The sequence below is a fragment of the Pteronotus mesoamericanus genome, unplaced genomic scaffold, assembly GCF_021234165.1.
Source record: "Pteronotus mesoamericanus isolate MK-2021 breed Mesoamerican mustached bat unplaced genomic scaffold, CSHL_Meso_final contig_84, whole genome shotgun sequence".
Taxonomy (NCBI): domain Eukaryota; kingdom Metazoa; phylum Chordata; class Mammalia; order Chiroptera; family Mormoopidae; genus Pteronotus; species Pteronotus mesoamericanus.
The window spans coordinates 1,274,697-1,292,853 of NW_026555267.1; the positions used below are offsets into that span (position 1 = coordinate 1,274,697).

An 18,157-nucleotide genomic window follows, 5' to 3' on the forward strand; every position below is an offset into this window, starting at 1 on the left:
AGCTCCAACGAGCATTTTAAAATTCTTTTTCTTATTCTACAGTATTTGATACTTTCAACAATTCTGTATCAGTTCTCTTCATTTATATATTTTCTTCATATCTCGGCCAGTTCTTCTCCTCCTTTGTGGCCTACCTTCTTTGACCAGCCTTTAACTATAAGAGTTTCTTAAGGTTTTGTCCTGGGCTCCCTTCTCTCCTCACTCTGCATTTCTTGGAAATCTAACAGATCCCAGGACTTCAATTATACCTACAAACCAGTTATCTCCCCAGAACCTTCTTTCCAGGCTCACCCTCTCCTCTGAGATCTAGGCTCGTAAGTTCAACAGCCCACGTATCACCCCCACGTGGATCTCTCAAGGCATCTCAGAATCACCAAGTAAAATGAAATTAACAATCAAATCTTCATCTAGCCTGTTTATACTCCCACCAATCACTACTTCGGTGAATCCGTCCTAGTCACCTCTTCCTCCTTACTCTATCCAACCCATCACCAAGTCCCGTCAAATTTGTCCCCTACATCCCTCAAATCTACACTTTTCCAGGTCTGCCACCTCCCTCATTCAAGTTGAATTATCTCCTGCCTTCCTCCATTCCTACTTCCAACATTAACTTTCCTATATTCTAGCTAAAGAACTCATTAAAATGAAACTCTTGTGCCCTCGCTGGTTTGGCTCAGGGGATTGAGGGCCGGCCTGCGAACCAAAGGCTCACCAAATTCAATTCCCATTTGGGGCACATGCCTGGGTTGCAGGTCAGGTCCCCGGTACAGGGGCCCAAGAGGCAACCACATGATTTTCTCTCCTGTTTCTCTCTTCCTTCCCCTCTAAAAATAAATAAAATCTTCTTAAAAATTTAGAAAAATGAAACTCTTGTCACCCCTCTTAAAACTCAAAGGTTTTCCGACCGTGCTTAGCATAAGACCTGTAAGGTCTAACCGTGACCTGTCTTGCTCTCAGGCCTCCCCTGGCCCAGCCGCCAGCCCTCTCCGGGCTCCTGGAGTGCACCACGCTCCCTCCTGTCTCAGTGCTGACGCGTGCGATTTCTGTGAGGAGCATGCCTCTCTCACGTTACCGAGTCGACAGCTCCTCATCCTTCAGCTCTTACTTTCAAAACCTGCTTTTTTGGGGGAAGCCTGTCTGGATCTCCCAGATGAGATGAATCCCCCACTCCCAGGCTGTCACAAGCCCTATCCATTTCATTCAGAGCACTCACCCTGGTGGGACACTATGTGTTGGGGGGATTACTAAGGCCACTCTCTCCCCATTAGACGCAGTTTTGCTCATTGGTTATCCCTAGAAACTAGCGTAGTCCCTGACACACCACCTAGTGAATGTATAAATAACTTGCTAGTAAAGGAAACAGAAAGGATTCTAAGAATTCCTTCTTAAAAGGCTGAACCAAGGCAGAGTTATTAAAACTTCGGTGGGTGTAGAAGACCCTAGGGATTCTCCCCCGTTGTATGCCCTTTCGTTTTCCTCTTTAACTTGTGCAGAGGGACGGGGGGCGGGAAGGGCCCACCATGGAGACCACAGCACCCTGGAATGCCTGGGGGTTATACTGGACAATGTGTCAGGGCATATGCCTAGTTCTCATTAGTGTTTTGGTAAAACACACACTTCCAGTACTGGTAAGAGGTATAAAAATATTTAGCCAGAGATTAAAATGTGTACTATGACCCTTGGTTGATGTATGCATGTCAATTTGTCTATAGATTCTAGAAAGGCAGCACTTTACCATTACATTAGGTGAGTGCATTTTAAAGTGATGTGGGGTAACAGGAAACAAGGTGGCGAACAGATGTTGGAGGAAAAACTTGAGACCACACCAGCAAGTGGTGCGATGGAACTTGTTCACACTGGTTCTCTACAGCCAATTGTTGTAGTGTCAGGAATTTTGAGAGCTCTCTGTTGAGTGGTCAATTACAAAATAAGTTGTATTTACAATTAACAGCAGATAATACTCAAAACTCATCTCTTCCCAATTACTTTACACTCTACTACCATGCGTGCTCTTGAGGTTATATACATGTTTATCGGTACAGCGCGAACTCTCGAGAACGGCAAGCTGTGCATCCCTTCCCGACTCCACACCCAGGCAGGGGTGTCCAACCTGCAGCCCACACGCCGCCCAGCACAAAACCATCGACTTACTTAAAACCTTTGTTTTGCTCATCAGCTTTTGTTAGTTTGTGTATTTGTGTGGCCCGAGACATCTCTCCTCCTTCCAGTGTGGCCCAGAGATGCCAAAAGGCTGGACACCCCTGCATGAGTAACATCTCCCTGGAAGTTTGAAACGGGCCACGGGGGAAGCATTAATCCATGGAAACAGACAAATGCTGCCAATGAGAGCTTGTATTTTGGGGAAGTTGAACGTTAGGCGTTTAGCAGCGCACCGCTGAACCAGGCCACCGGCTCACGGAAACACTGGAAGGGTTTACAGTGAGCGTGAAGCAAACTGACTAGGAAGATGGTTGAAGTAGTACAGACACATGTGCCTGTCTTTAAGAAACCATTCTCAGCTGCCGCTGCCGAGACCAAGATGGCCGGGAGATTCGCCTCCTTTATCAAGAACGCTTGGGCCAAGGACCTGTGCTGGTCGCGTCCTTCACCATCGCCGGCCTCACTATAACCGTGTCCTTCTTCAGCCCCTACACCAAGTACGCTGCCATGATCAACCAGGTCACTCCCTACAACTACCCAGTGCCCGTCCGAGATGATGGGAACATGCCCGACGTGCCCAGCCACCCCCAGGGCCCCCAGGGCCCACGCCTGGAGTGGCTGAAGAAGCTGTGAATACCTCCACTGACTGGGAGGACATCCCCCTCCCCTATGGCCCACAATAAAAATGTGAAAACTGAAAAAAAAAAAAAGAAAGAAAGAAACCATTCTCAAAATTGTGTTAGGGTTGAAGGTACTTGTTTTTTCTCAATTTAAAGCTATAATTATTCTATAAACATGACTTTTATTACAAATACCAGTTATGAAAGTATCTGTAACTTTATGGAACAACCTGTACACGATGACTTCTAGACAAAAATAGATGTGTTGACTAAGTTGAGACATAAGTTCTTAAGGTGGGTGGGAGAGGTTCCCTTCCTCTCTCCCTGCCAAAGTTCTGGAAGGAGTAGCTTACACTCAATCTGTTTGCTTACCTTCTCGTCGGTCTTGGCTTCTGCCTCCATCATTTGACAGAAGCTGCTCTAAGGCAACCACTGACCTCCTTTTGGCTAACTTCACTGTCTTCTCTGTGCTCAAGGCCACGCCCTTGCCTCTGCCAGCAGACTGAGTTAGTGGGGCAGAAATCCTACCCTCCGCCTCAGCCCTAGCCTCACACAATGTGTGGCACCTTCTCGGTGCTCGGCCATTGTTTGCTAATCAGTGGCCCGAGTTTTCATTTCTGTGACCTAGAGTACCTCACCTCAGTTTTCTGGATGTCTGTTTTCTCCAACATGAAAGGAAGATGAACTATCTAGGGGGGCCCTTTTTTTCCCCTTCAGTGTGTCCAGATCTCCCCTTTAAGGATCTTGAGGACTGAAGCTTTCCCCGCTTCAAGTGGGCAACAGGAGCAGGTCTGTCCTCCTTACTGTCAGACAAACTCTTGGATTTTTGCTCTTTGTTCTTGGACCTACGTCCCAAAACTATTCCTTTGCCTTTTGTTGCTTCTTGGCTCAGAGCCAGGGTGATTGACCTTGAGGAGGTTACATTATCACCTTCCTTAGCTCTCCACCTGGGATGCCTGGGAGCTGCACAAGACAAGCCAGCAAGCATTCAAAGCTCCTGTGAGATCTGTGAACTGCGGGCCGGCGCTACGTGCCCCTACTCGAGGTACACCTATTTTATCTCCACAACATTCTCCTCCTAGAGTTGATCCCCTTCAACGCATTAACCATGCCCATTGCTTGTACTGAATTCCCGCAACTCTGAACTTTTTTCGCAAGAGTTGCAGGAATCTGAACTGAAGAGCACTCCACGTGCCGGCTCCCACGCCAGCCTTCCAGGGTTCCCAGATAGGGAGTGATCATCTTTGCTAATGGCTTAGTGGCACAAAGATCCATCCTCAGTCAACAATATTCAAGTTTCCACTCTCATCTGGAGGTCAAAGCTTCTGGTTCTCCCAGCTCATTATCCCAAACACTGATCGTCCTACATTTGCTTTCTTGCTCACTGTCTCCATGAGGTGTGCACCTATTGGGTCAAAGGCCCCAACGTGGCACAGTCACCTCTAAAATTAAAAGGGGAATAACATATCCACCTTGTGCACACACGTACGGAAAGAGCAGTCCAGCAATACTCACCTGAATGTTAGATGAGTCAGCTAACCATCAGAAATGAATCTAAATGATTCAGGGCAGAGTTCAGTGAAAAGTCGGGAGATAAAGAAACACACTGGGCCCAGGCTGATTAAAAAGATAATTAGTTGTGGAAAATAAGATTGGGCTCCAGCCAAGAATTTGTTTTTGACAAAGATAAACCAAAGGATCCAATAGAGTCATGTTGGGAGAATTTAGTTGTTCTTTTACAGGAGTCGAAGAGCCAGAACAAAGCAACAGTCAGTTTCAAAGTGCAACTCAACTCCCCCTCTGTTTGTTGTTCTGCTTATAAACATACAAGCTGCTTCCTTTCATCTGCACAGGGCTCGCACAATATGGAGAATCCATAATAGGTTTAAACCAGATTTATAAATAAATGTGCAGAGTGGTGGTCAAGCCAGAGATCTTTTTGGCCTAAGAAAAGATCTTAATGTCTCTGGCTGGAATTTTTTAAAAAAAGGAATCTCTTTAAAGACCTAAAAGGCCAGCTGACTTACCAGAGATAAGGAAAAGGCAGCTCTCACCTAAAAAGTTAAAACCCATAAAGGTGTTTGAGAGGCCCAGTAACAAGAGAGAGAGATTTAACCTCCACATAGGGAATGGGAGCAATTCTCCGTGGATGGCTCACTGTCTCCATGTCCAGATGCGGGGGGCTGACAACGGAGGAGGAGAGCGGGGCCGCGACACCAGATACGCTATTTGGACCTGAAACAGCGACACCAAAGGTTCAGTGCAATGTCTTGCCTGAAATATTGTTTTGATAAATAAGCCATCTCCTTGTGGGACTCAAATCTCCAACTGTTCCACTGGCACGGACATCTCTGCAGTGACAGCACATGCCCCAGATTGCGGAGTTAACGTGAATTAAATTTCAGATGTGGGGGAGCTAAGGGAGGGGGTGGCGGCAGTGGGAGGGTTATGAACAGTATGCTGGGGCTCTGATGTTGTCACAACCAGATGGCTTCAACTGTATCATTTAAATCAAAACAAACACGTCCAGAAATAATGTAATAACGACAGGAGAAGCATGGAGTAGCTTCACCTGTACCTGAAACACTAATAGCTTTGTACCCACAGTAAGTCCCACACCAGAAAGTCCAAAATACTGGAAAATCCCAGCAGAGACCTTCACCCTGCCAGAAGCTTGTCACCAGGGTTGCTGCCCTCCGGAGGACAAGTGCTCTGAACCCCCCGCCCCCGGCCCCACAGCTTTCTATGAATGAAGAGGAAAGCAAATCTGAAGTCTGGTTTGTCCTCCGGGAACCTCCGAAGAGCAAGCAAGCAAAGGCATCTTTCCAGAGCTTTGCTCCCGCTATTCCCACAGAAAGGAAGCCTTGCCTCATACTTCATACCTAAATATTTCACCAAAGAAACCTGCTTCAGTTACTGACAATCTCTTCAGGGTTCTACATTAGAAGAACTGTCACTCAGCACTTCTGTGATCTTAGGCAAGTCCCTTGTTCTCTGGGTTTCTACTTCTCTTATCTATAAAATGGGAAGATACTTATCACTTGCCCCACCAAACTCAAGTTGTTGGGAAGTTCAGATGAGATGCTGTGCAGGCAAGGTTTGCTGAGAGCTGCTGAGCGAGCGGTTACCTGAGAGACCGTGTGGGCAGCGGAGGCTGTGCGTGCCCTGATCCCCAGAGCTGTGTGCTGGGCTGGGCTGGGCAGTGAGGGCCGAGGCGGCGCAGGGGCAGCAGCCAGAACACAGAGAACTGGGTACTTCCTCACATAGGTGACACTTGGGAGGAAACTGAAAAGCGCAACGGCGTGGTTGGTTTCCAATAAGCAAATCCTGTCTTTGATTATATTGATAATAGATCTTATTTAACTCCATTGCAGGGGTGGCCAGATACATGAAAGCGGAAATATTTGCAAAGGCCAAGGTCACTGAAGGGAAATGGAAGATGAACCATGTCGAGTTGCCACCTCGGGTTTCAAATAAGACACACCTTGGCCAGGTGGCCAATGCATTTCCCAGTGCGTCCCCCTGTCCTGTCGCACACTGCTGCGGGAAAGGCCGAAGGGGCCCCGGGCATTCTCGTGAGCTCACTGGGAATTCAGACATTACCTTTTCTGAAAACACATCAAGTCAGTGACAGAACCAGTCAGAGATAATAACGTCCCTTTATTTAACCGCCACATTCATGTCCCCTTGATCTTTTTATATTTCACTAGAAAGGACATTGAGAGTAGGTCTTCAAACAGGTAGGGTGCGGAGAGCCCGCTTTCATCACCTGCCTTGGCAGGAGCCTGATCCCCAGTAGAATGTGCCCTGTGAGACACTCAGGGAGGACAAGAGACTGGCAGATGCTGGTAGTAGCTCACCAGGGAAGCGTGAGATTAGGGAGATGTAATAAATCCCCACTACTCAGATACTTCAAACAAAATCTCTGCAAGCTGAAGGATCGAACTAGGCCTTCAAAATCCCTTAAGGAACTCAGACCCAAAAGACAAACCAAATGAGTGAAACAAAAGACCAGAGATACCACACAGTACAAAATAGTCATTATTTATATTTTCAAAAAGAAAAAAAATTAACATTTGGAACTTCTCCCCTGTAGGAAGAGGGGTGAACTGGGAGGAACAGGACTGGCTCCTATGCAGGCGCAGGTACGAACAGCTGAGCAATCGGGGCTGGGGTTTTTTTCACACAGCATTAATAATAAAATTTCCTTTTCTTTTCTCTTCTTTTTGTTTTGTGTTTTGTTTTTTTAGAAAAGGGGGCGGGGAAGGGAGGAGAAATAAAATCAGAGAAAAATGCCAAAAAACATTTTCCACAATATCTAAAAACAGAGAACCATAGTTCTTGTCAAGACGGTATGAATTCTGGGCGAATTTTTTTTTTTCCAGTTTTCAACACTAATAAAGATTTTCTGCAAAAGCCACCACCACATCAGAACACTCATCTTCCAGATCAAATAACCTCCTTCCCCTTTTGCCTTCACTTGTCATTTTTCATAAAGGGATAAAAGGATATATTCTGTTCTTGCAAACAGTAAGTGCTAACAACAAGAGAGCTCTTCTGATACTTGTATGGTGGTGAGGAGTTTTTCACAAATATCCAAGTTTTAGCACAGTTGGATGGACTGAAATTTCTCTCAATATAAATAGTACTGAAATCCACAAACTGATTTTTGAGAAATTCTGCAAAAATCCTTTCTTCTTTCCTTTTCTTTCCCCTTGTCTTAAAACTAAATGTCCTTCTTCCTTTTTCCTTTTTGCTCCAGGCACCTGACGATTTGTTCTGCTCAGTCAGATGCAGACAGGTTTCTCCAGGTACCACACCGCTAGGATGTCCTCAGGGCCAGCGCGTAAACCGAACCCCCACAGGATCAAGTTCGGCCAGGCCGAAGGGGACACAGTGACACAGCAACAGGGTTTTCATAGGTTGAACAGCCCCGAGTCCCTGGCCCTTCCCTCCCCCCGTTTCCCCCAAGTTTATTTAGTGCTGCTTTAAAAGTCTGGGGCCACAGTGCAGTCTTTCCCCCCACAGCAGAGTAAAAGCTCCACAGATTGCGCTGTCTACCTGGTGGTCAGTGGCAGCAACAGTGGCTGCTGCTTCTGGAAAATAAACGGAGTCTTACAACTGGCAGGATCTTAGGATTGCTTCAGGCGCTTGCGTGGGGGTCCCAGAAAGGGGCACTGTGCTGAAGCCAGAGAGCGGTACGCCTCAGCCACCAAGTGGGGATGTGACACCACCATGGACTTCCACCCGGAGGTCTCCAAGACATCCGAAGCGTGACTAGGAGAAATGTGGAGAGATGGGTTACTGAAGAGTGAGTGAAGAGTAATTCCGCAGCCTCCCAGATAGCCTACCTTCCCAGAGTTGGCAAGAAACACTCAAAAAGAAAACCTTTAATATGCATAAGAATTTGCCTGTTTAGATGGTGTGCAGAAAGCTGATCAGACTGTGGCTGCTGAACTCCAAAACCCAGGACTTTGTCCCGAAGTGTTATCAACTACAAGGTGAAGTGCTCCTCAGGCTCTTCTCTACTCTGTCCATGCTCTTTAGGTGGCTAATGAAGGGACAGCTCGGAGCTTCCTCCCGGCTCTGCCATTTACTAGTGCCCTCACTAACCACAGAGCAGATCAGAGCCCGGGGCCTATCTGACTATAAAAAGGAGGGGGTACTCACCACCCTTCACTGAGTGGTTAAATCTACAAAGCATCAAGTGCCTGCCCAGCACAGAATGAGCACTCACTAGGACCAGCATTTGGTGGTCTTCCTCTTGTGCCTCAATCGATAACTCCTTTAAAATAACCTCACAAACAGACTTGGCAGACATTGCTTCCCATTTAGGGGCATTTTTTGCGTTGAATAGTGTTCACTATCCACCTGGCAACCTCTTAGAGCCGTCTCACTCCAGAACTCCTACCGCGAGGGCTTTTTAAGGCCTGCTCCTTTTCCTTAGGCTTTCTCCAACTTTTTCTTCACAGAGGGCAAGGGAGCAGAACATGCCCCAGAGAACTATTTCACAATGTAATATGGCCAGGTCATTTGTCATTTAAGGTTGAAGGAACAGATCCACTAGAATGAACATTTCTTTCTCAAAACTGTATTTAACAACCTCATCTACTGATGATCCCTTCTCCTTTCCCCATTCCACAACGAACCATTAAATGTATTTTACCAACTCATAAAAACACACTTCTGCTCTCCCAGAGATCTACATGCCTTTTATTAAGTCAGTGAATGTGAAGGAAAGATGCTGTCATTAGGGGCATACAGCTTTTTCTGGCCAGCAAGTTATCGTTTTCATCAATTCTGATCACTACAAGGAAGTAAAACACTTCACTCAGCAATCAAATTAGACCCATGAAGGCAAACCCGTCTTCCACACTGTCAAGATGAAGGGAGAGATGAAAACTCTCTACTTACTACTAAAAGGTTAATGAAGCTTCTTGACTATTTTATTCACTAATTCAAAGTCTTTCTCATTTCTCTAGCTCTCCCAACTACCCCGCAAGAAGAACTTTGAAGATGCCAACTCACTAGTTGATGAAATCCACTGCCTGAGTTTTCAATTGATCTGCGCTGTGGAGGTCAGCCAAGATGAGAATTTCTGCGGCGTTCTCCACGGAGAGGTTGCTGCAGAGGGCATCCTCACACATGACCTTTAAACGCTCCAGGGCATACTGTAAAACACGGGCACCGCTGTCAGAGCCGGGACCGCTCTGGGCTGCGCGCGTTGGAAGTTGTTTTCTGCCGCAGTGCCGTCATGTAACGGACACCTGGATAAAACTGCAGGCTGTGGGAGGGTACTGCTGCAATTCTATAACATAACCGTACTCCAAAGGCTGAAATGAAGATGGCTGGAAAAGCTTGCATACCTACCATTCCAGTTCTACAGTCTACCTATGAGAAAAAAGGCAATTACGAAGTAGACCCACATCCTCAAGTGTACTCTGTCCCAACCATGTTTAAAGTGTTTCTTACTCCATCACCACCCACCCTTACAAGGAGGCGTCACTCTCTCTCATGTCACCAGGGACATTACATTTTAAATTTCTGCAACCTTTTTATTTAGAGCCAGACTGGAGTGAAGCACAATCCTTTCTACTTAAGCACTGCCACTAGCCCGGCAGGGCACCCCGACTGGACAGTCAGGCTGTGGAAAGGAGCCCCGCGGTGACATTCACCAGCATCTCTGCCACCAGTTGTTCCTGAATGAGGATCAACTAAGGCCTCGTTTTAAACAGAGACGGATAAATAGAGTCCTGCTTTACTGGGGTTGAGGTTAAGATTCTCAGGGTAGAAGAACAAAGCACCAAAGACCATGGATCCACTTTCAGTCCCAAAACGTCCTCTCTTCCAAGTAAAGGGTAGAAATGCTTTGGAAATGAAAGTCGAGGTTAATACTGGGCACATCTGATTTACTTGATTTGTTTTGATGCAACTGTACTCCTTGCTCTCAAATATGAGATTATGAACTTACTAAAGAACTTCAGGGATAGGAGGAGGAAGGGATTAAAAAAAAAAGCACAAAATAAAATGTCATTAATCAGGTCACAGGAAAAGGGTTTGGTTGAGGGTATCCAGTCTCCATACAGATCCCATCTCAGGAGCCTCCGAACACAATGACACAGCACTCCTCCAGGCTGAGTCACGGCAACCAAATCAGGACCACTTTATTTTGTAACTCCTGGGTGAGGAGGCATATCTGCCGGCGCTGTGACCTCCTGTAGCAAAGAGGGAGTTTTATTGGTTTTGGTGGAGCTTTAATTTTTTACATTTGAGTAACTGGAAAACGGTTTCCATGGAAAACAGGAATGACACTAGACAAGCAAGAAATTGGGTTTTTGTTTTAAAGGCTGGAAAAGGTTGAGTAAATGTTCAGCTTCTACACTGTGCTGCACAGAATATTCTTCTTATCCTTTCCCAATTCATTCTTTTAAAAGGGTTTTTACTGTGAATAGCTCTGATCCCTACTGCACAATTAGACAAAAGTAGCCACTCTTGTCCCTTGGGAGACGAAGTTTTTTTCTTAATTATACTTCTGAAAAACCTGCCTAATGGCAGTGCTTACCCGAGAGATTGAAATTGTGTCTCCCAGGCCTGGCCAATGTGTTTTGTTTTGTTTTTGGTCTAATTACACATGTTCCCAGGAGACTGGAAAAGCTCAGAAGAAGCCGTTTCAGCCTGTAGGGTAAATTCTAGATGTTTAGAGCCTTCCATGAAAGATTTCTTATTCTGTTTTCCTGAAGCTCACAAGCAGGTATAAAGGTAAAAATGTTTTCAAATAAGCTTGGAGCAAAGAGTATCTAAGGGGACATTTTGCAAAAACACCCTTCAGTTACTCCTCATTCATAAATTTATATAATGCTCTGCTATCACTGAACTGCTTTATCTTTGAAAACCGTAAATTAACACATTGTACACACTGTACATCCTTAGAATGTCAGTTCAGGCTGATCCCCTTGCTCTGTGCGCTTACAGTAGGTTCCTAGAAGGTTCCCAGTAGGTTGTCTGGCTGAGAGGCAGAAATGAAAGTCCAGGGACACCGACTGTCTAACCCTGGCTCTGAGGGGAAGCAACCCTGAGCCTCAGTATTGCTACACTCGATCTTAGCCAAAGGCCCAGAGCTCACACTGTATGTTTTCTTACTATCTCCACTGGAAGCAAGTTTTCTCTGGTCAGAACTGAGCTAGACTGGAAGGGCGTGGGATGTTCACATTGCTTGTACTAGTAAAGTCTTGAAAGGTGATAAACAGGACACAGTCATTATTCAGTCCTTTTCATCTGTAGCATTGATTGGGTTTACTTGCCTTATCCTCTACAAGCACTCCAAAAGGTGGATCAATAAAGATAAAACATCCACCGCAAACACAGGTACTTTCTTCTGTCCTCAGGGGTGCAAAGGAAGGTGAAAGGAGACTATTCTCATGAGCGAATCCTGACAGGCTCTATGTCCTTCCATCAGAGCCAGCTTTGCCCTCAAACAGGTGCTGCAGCCTCCGGCAGGAGGCGGCGGCCCTTCCGGCAGAGAACCATCTTTCTCACAGGGTCTCCTACTGCCCAGGTTTAAGCCCTTTGACAAACTCGCCTCAACTCCCCTTCCCAACACAAGAAAGGCTTCCATGGGATCAACAATAATCTCACACACACACGCCTGCCGTGTTTCCTCAGACCACCGGGCCTTGGAGGGCAGGTTACTGAGTCCTCTTTGATGTATTTACACAATGAAAGTTTTCCAAAGTGTGTTTTACAGAACATGAATCCCAGGAGTGATCCTTGAGGAAAAGAATTCCGGGGTTAAATAAATTGGAGAAACGCTATCATATTCCCTTTCACACCAACTCAAGTGTGCACACAACCTACTAAAGGTTCTGAGAAATCCTGCAATAAAACAGCAACACACAACAGCCCCCATGTGACTTGGTTCAACTCAGTATCTCATTAACCATTTTCCCCCAAGCTTATTTTGGGAATCACTAGCACGTTGTTTCAGGTAATCACCATTATTTCCTTGCTAAGATCCATGTTTTTATTTTCACACCTTTTCTCAAATCAAAATGTATCCTACAATCAAAGTATACGTTTACTGTAGGAGTATCTCTTATTTCCCAAAGAGCTTTGATCATCTTATAATTTTGAATAATTCAATAACTACTTGGGGGAAAGTTAAAAATGCTAACCAGGACACCGGATAAAAGATTATTCTCTTACTGAAAAAGTTTAAATAAAAGTTAATGAACTCAAGAACATGTTATAAATTATAAGGCCAAGTCATCAATTATAAATCCAAATGTTAGTATTATCTGAGCCTTTAACATCACTATGGTTAAATTCGAGATGGGGAAGAGAGGTTAACGGCAAACTTCTTCTTTTCCAAAGGTAGGGTGACTGTATAATTTACTATTCAAAGCAGGACACTTTTGAAAATGAAAAGAGCGCAATCAATGATTGTGCTGTAACACAAGCATAAACCAGGACTGTCCAGCCAAAATAACGCATGCGCTCATCGCACCCACAATGCAGCACAGCAGCCCCGTCCTGAAACTCAAGGGGTCACAGAAACTCCTGGTCTTGTGATTATTTTTCTGTTCCTATCTCACCTTGTCAGCAGCTGCCAGCAAGTCATCAGCCATTTTGTCCAGGTTCGGAGCCTTCCCCGTGTAGATGAAGCACATCATCTCCTTAAAAACTTCAGGCTCCACATCATTAATTTCAACCCGATTCTGTGTCAGAAAAACTGGAAGTGAGAAAACGTCCCCAACAGAATAAAATGCCTAAACAATTTTCTTCTTTTTAAAATCCTCACCCAAGGATATGTGTATTGATTTTAGAGAGAGAAGAAGAGAGTAAGGGAGCAGGAGAGAGGGAGAGAACCGTGACTGTGGAAGAGGAACATCGACCGGCCTGCCTGCTGTACTGGTTTGCCTCCCGCTGGTGTACGGGACAGCGCTCTAGCCAACCGAGCAGCCTGGCCAAGGCCCTGAACAATTTTACTTTAAGCACTGGTGAGGGGAGAGGCTCGCATCATTTAAAACCTAACATGAATGGAAAACTGCTCTTTGTCATATTTGATTATAACAGCCTTTCTCTGTCATGTGTACCGCCTTTATTTTCTCAAACATAACAGCAAGACAACTGTTTCTTTCATTTTCACCTTTCTTTTCTTGAATAGAAACACACGTCTAACACCTTCACCCTCAAATGTTTGGATGATCTGCCCAGCATAGAGGGAGTCTGCTTTACCTAGAATCCTTTTGGACTACCTCTCTCTGCTCTCACAACGTATCTGTTCAGGGAGTTTGTACTCCATTTCAGTAACACAGTAAGAAAAAATAATTAGAAAAACAAATCTTCTGCCAGATTGGAAAAATCATGTGAATCTGGTCACCTAGCTAAAAGACATATTTTTATCCAGATACATACCTTTTTGCTCTCCTCCATTTCATGTTCAAACATGGCACTAAACACTGGAGAACGAGCTAGAAAGTGAAAGGCAACAGACACAAATGTGGTTATCACATTGTAATCTCTTGGTTCTTCTGTTCTGTAGAGGATGTCATTTTCTTTCCTTTTACACTGGTACAGGAAAGGATCTTAGCCTCAAATTATGCCAGAATTATAAAATTCCTTTCTTCTTACATTATACCAATAAGTGAATAATTATAACACATAGGGGAAAAATAAATTGCTACTTTTAAAATAATTTATTAGCTCGATTCTGACCATTCACATTCTAGGGAAATTACTTAAATTACCTATGTTGGATGAAAATGATATCTCCGGGTAGACTGCGGGGTTCAAATGGAAGGTCCTTTAGGGTCTGTCCAGGTAGGATGTTCTGATACCTAGATTTTTGCCTGGAACAATGACACCTACTTTTCCCACTTTCAGAGACCACACAGCAAGGAAGTCAAGAACAAGGCTCAACAGGATCCACTAATGCAAGGAAATGCATGCTTGTTTATGGCAAGTTTTCTATTCCTTTAAGCCTTGCATCCTCAACAAGATGATAACAACCCAAAGAAGCAAAAAACATCTTAGATATTACAATCACTTGTGGCCCTTCAAAGATCAACCCTACCTAACAAAATCTTATTCCATAGCATTTAATGTCTCTCATTAGGGATAATTTAATTTTTTCCCTTAGGGGTGGGAGTAATAAAAAAATAATGCCCAATTTTAGTCTAATGAACACTATAAATAATAAGTAAACTTAATTTTAACCATGAAAGTTAAGATGGCTAAGAACTCAAATTTTATCATGGATTTTGGTGAAAATTGAGACTACCAATCTTTACCTAAGAGAGGAAGAACAGATGGAAAATACGGTAGGACATTGAGCTAACAGGTAATTGGAACTTTGACCTACAGTTTATGTCAGAAAGGACTAATTTTAGATCTGCCATTTTTTAACCACATAATCTTGGACAAATCACTTAACCCTCTGAGCTTCAACATTTTAATCTATTTCAAAGGATATTAATTTTTCATTGTTCTTATTTCAGAGGGCTATACTAAAAGGTACTAAATAAATATATTACAGAAGTTGAAGACTAAAGGGCTGGTGCTTCTAATAAAGAGGGAAGGGGCGAAAGCAGTGATATGCTAGAGGGTCTGCAGTGGACAGACAGAAGCTGACGTTATAAGAATAAATAAAAGCTCCTGGTGAGAATAAGCAGAGTGAAAACAGGGCTGATGGGTGAAGAAGAGGACGGTCACACACTAGAAGCAGCAAGAGCACCAGAAGAAAACTAGGAGAAAGAAATCATGTAATATATGAGTCCCTCCAAGTTTAAAAACTAGCAGGTCACATAACTTTGGAAAACTGCTTTTACTACATGAAGGTGAACTGAGGATAAGTGGGAGGAGACAAGTAGAGACGGTGAATTGCTAACTTAAGAAACTCAGCTCTGAAATAAAAGAGAAAGAGTAACGGGAGGGAGAAGCCTGAGCCTGTGTACAGGCTGAGGGTTAAAAGGCAACAGGAGAAAGAGAAGTTGAAGATACTAGAGAACAGCGTGTAAGTGACAGAGTAAGGCTTCTAAGAAGGCAGGATGGATGGGATGGGAAACAGAAGTGGCAAGCCTAGTCTGCTTTGGACACAAGGAAGAACATGCCTACCACTAAGAATGCAGGGGAAAGTACAGGTAAGGTGAGAGGCAAGGGCTAAAGGAAAAGGCCTCAATTTTCTCCCGGAAGTAGCAAGGTCGTTCTTTAGGAGATGTAAAGTAGAATGGTAAGGGTTTGAAGTACCTATTGTTGAGAAAAAGAAAGGGAGCTGGCTAACTGTAGAAAAAGTTCTTGGCAGGGCTGAGGGACTAGCTGAGTATGGGATCGCTAACTTAGGAGCTATGATGATATTCTTTTTTTAAATTATATTTTATTGATTGATGTTTGATAAATTTATTTATTGATGGTTTTTTAATTGATTTTATCGATGCTATTACAGTTCCAATTTTTCCCCTTATCCCCTCACCCAGCGACCCCCACTCCCTCAGGCAGTCTCCACACCGTTGTTCATGCCCACAGCCTGTGCAAGTTCTTTGGTTACTCCCTTTCCTATACTGTACTTTGCATCCCCATGGCTACCTATCTGTACTTCTTAACCCCCTCACCTCTTCACTCATTCCCCCGCAACTCCCTCCCATTCGGCAACCATCGAAATGCTCTCCGTATCCATGATTCTGTCTCCGTTCTTGTTTGCTTAGTGTGCTTTTTTAGATTCAATTGTTGATAGATATCTATTTATTGTCACTTTATTGTCAATAGTTTTGATCTTCTTTTTCTTAAGTCCCTTTCACATTTCGTATAATAATGGTTTGGTGATGATGAACTTTAGTTTTTTGTTGTCTGTGAAGCTCTTTATCTGTCCTTCGATTCTAAATGGCAGCTTTGCTGAGTAGAGCAATCTTAGCTGTGGGTCTCTGCTTTTCATGACTTTGAATATTTCTTGCCAATCCCTTCTAGTCTGCAAAGTTTCTTCTGAAAAATCAGCTGACAGTCTTATGGGTACTCCAGATGTGTATTTTAGAATAACTGAGCTGAGGGTCTTGGTAAGAAATTTGTTGCCTGAAGGTTCATGCTACTTCCTTTTGTCTTATGGCCTAAGCAGAAGTTATGGCTGGCTGCTATGTTTTCACATGAGGTAAAGTTGGTTCTGCCTTATCAGTTCCTCCTCTGTCTTAAAGATATTAAATTAAAATTTTAAATTATCTCTAATGTGTGACATTAAATACTAAGTAATAAGATTTTTATTAGGTAGGGTTGAGCTTTGAAGGGCCACACATGATAGAATAAGACCTGATCCTTCCTGCCACTGGCAATATTCTCATTCTTCTAATGTTTATATGGAAGAAAGGGCTAAGACTTTCAGGGCTGGGGACTTAGCTAGATGTGAGTTTAGTCCTGAGTCCAAAATCCTCTGTTACACCCTAAGTCCCTGTCTAGGGACTAATGTCTATTATCTTAACCTGTGTTTTGACATCTGTTCTTAGATGCCACGGCATTCAATACACATCATCATCCACCCCTTGAAAATGGTGGCCTAAGTCCACTACAGAGAGGGAAAACAAATATTTTTATGAAGAGTTACCTTTTTGGTTATGACAAGTAACATTACAATGTAAAAATATATTTAGTTGCAATTTTTTTGCACTAGTTCAAAGGCTGAAGTTACTCAAAAAAGTAATTATGCAGCCACTGTTCTTCCTTTTTTCACCAAAACTAACGCTCCCCATGAATAAAAACTAACCTGCTAAGATAGCTTTGTGGGCCTGGAATTCCTGGCCAGCAACACACAAACAACAGTCTGTGAACCGGGAATTCTCCCACAGTCCTCCTAACTCATCAGCCAACCGGCACTCGGGGACCTTCACCATATTCATGGTATTCTGGCCAGAAATGTTGACGGAATCTTGCACCACACTCACCTGTGGAAGACAAAGAAACACAGTCTAAAGCTTTTGTTACCAGGAATTTTCTTCCCAACAAGAAGAGGGATGATTTTTACCTCACTGATATAGTACATTCAGATATTAATGTTAGTCATAAAAACCACCTCCACAAATCAAGGCTCCATCCTCTGGATCAAGTAATTTCCAACCTATCACAACCATCCTTAGTCTACACCACCTCAGGAAAATGGGGACAGAGAAAAATCTACTTCTCCTCCAATTTCTAATAAGCTCCACCTCCCCTTCCCTGAAAACCTGGGCAAAGCCGTCAGAGGAAAATTACTGATAGAAACAAATGTTAAACCTCAAGTATTTACCTTATTCTGTCTTAAGCAAAAAGGTTAAATACAAAGAACTCCTATAGAAACTACCATTTAAACTCTTCAGAGAGAAAACCCTAACACACCTAAAAGCACTTCACTTACTTCAGTTAGGTCTGGAACTTGAAAATAAAATGCAGTTTTCAGAGGGCCTGATAAATAATTGGCACTTCCTCACAAATGTTAGTTTAATGGACAGGGGTTGGAAGACCATTCTGGTAGTGACAACTGAGTGGGCATCGCACACCATTTATACCCGTACTCAGTCGTTTGTGAAAATGATACACAAGATGGCTGGCTCCAGCTAGACATGCACTTACAGCTTTGGAACAGAATGATGAGAACAGGTTTAAAGAGGGATCCAACTTGCCACCATGGCTGCAGCAGCAGCATGTTTTAACCAGTTGAATTAACAGTTCAGCCTAGATAAAAAAAACCAAGGTAACTTCTAGATAGGTCAGGGAAAGTCAGATAAGTTTGTTAGTATACCAAATACAAGGATTTATAAATCATATAACATTATAAAATAAACGTAAGTTACCAAACTGAAGATAAGATTCAGCAGATCAGCCTTCTGCCTAACAACCACTACTATGCTTCATTTCCTACATCG

General features: G+C 43.8%; 1 protein-coding gene and 1 pseudogene across 5 annotated transcripts in view; one reads left to right on the forward strand and one right to left on the reverse strand.

The window, feature by feature from the left end:
* The first annotated feature begins 2,539 nt into the window (after positions 1-2,539).
* Positions 2,540-2,872, forward strand: LOC129080221 (NADH dehydrogenase [ubiquinone] 1 alpha subcomplex subunit 3-like; annotated as a pseudogene).
* Positions 2,873-6,477: 3,605 nt separating this feature from the next.
* Positions 6,478-18,157, reverse strand: part of SPOP (speckle type BTB/POZ protein) — a 70,108-nt gene continuing 58,428 nt past the window's right edge. For all 5 annotated transcript variants that reach the window (XM_054585374.1, XM_054585373.1, XM_054585376.1 and 2 more), the window contains 5 exons: positions 17,023-17,200; positions 13,695-13,750; positions 12,872-12,994; positions 9,309-9,451; positions 6,478-8,057 (listed from right to left, as the gene is read on the reverse strand). In XM_054585374.1, the coding sequence (XP_054441349.1) occupies positions 7,913-8,057; positions 9,309-9,451; positions 12,872-12,994; positions 13,695-13,750; positions 17,023-17,200 (645 nt within the window). In that variant the 3' untranslated portion in view covers positions 6,478-7,912. The remainder of the gene's footprint in view (positions 8,058-9,308; positions 9,452-12,871; positions 12,995-13,694; positions 13,751-17,022; positions 17,201-18,157) is intronic.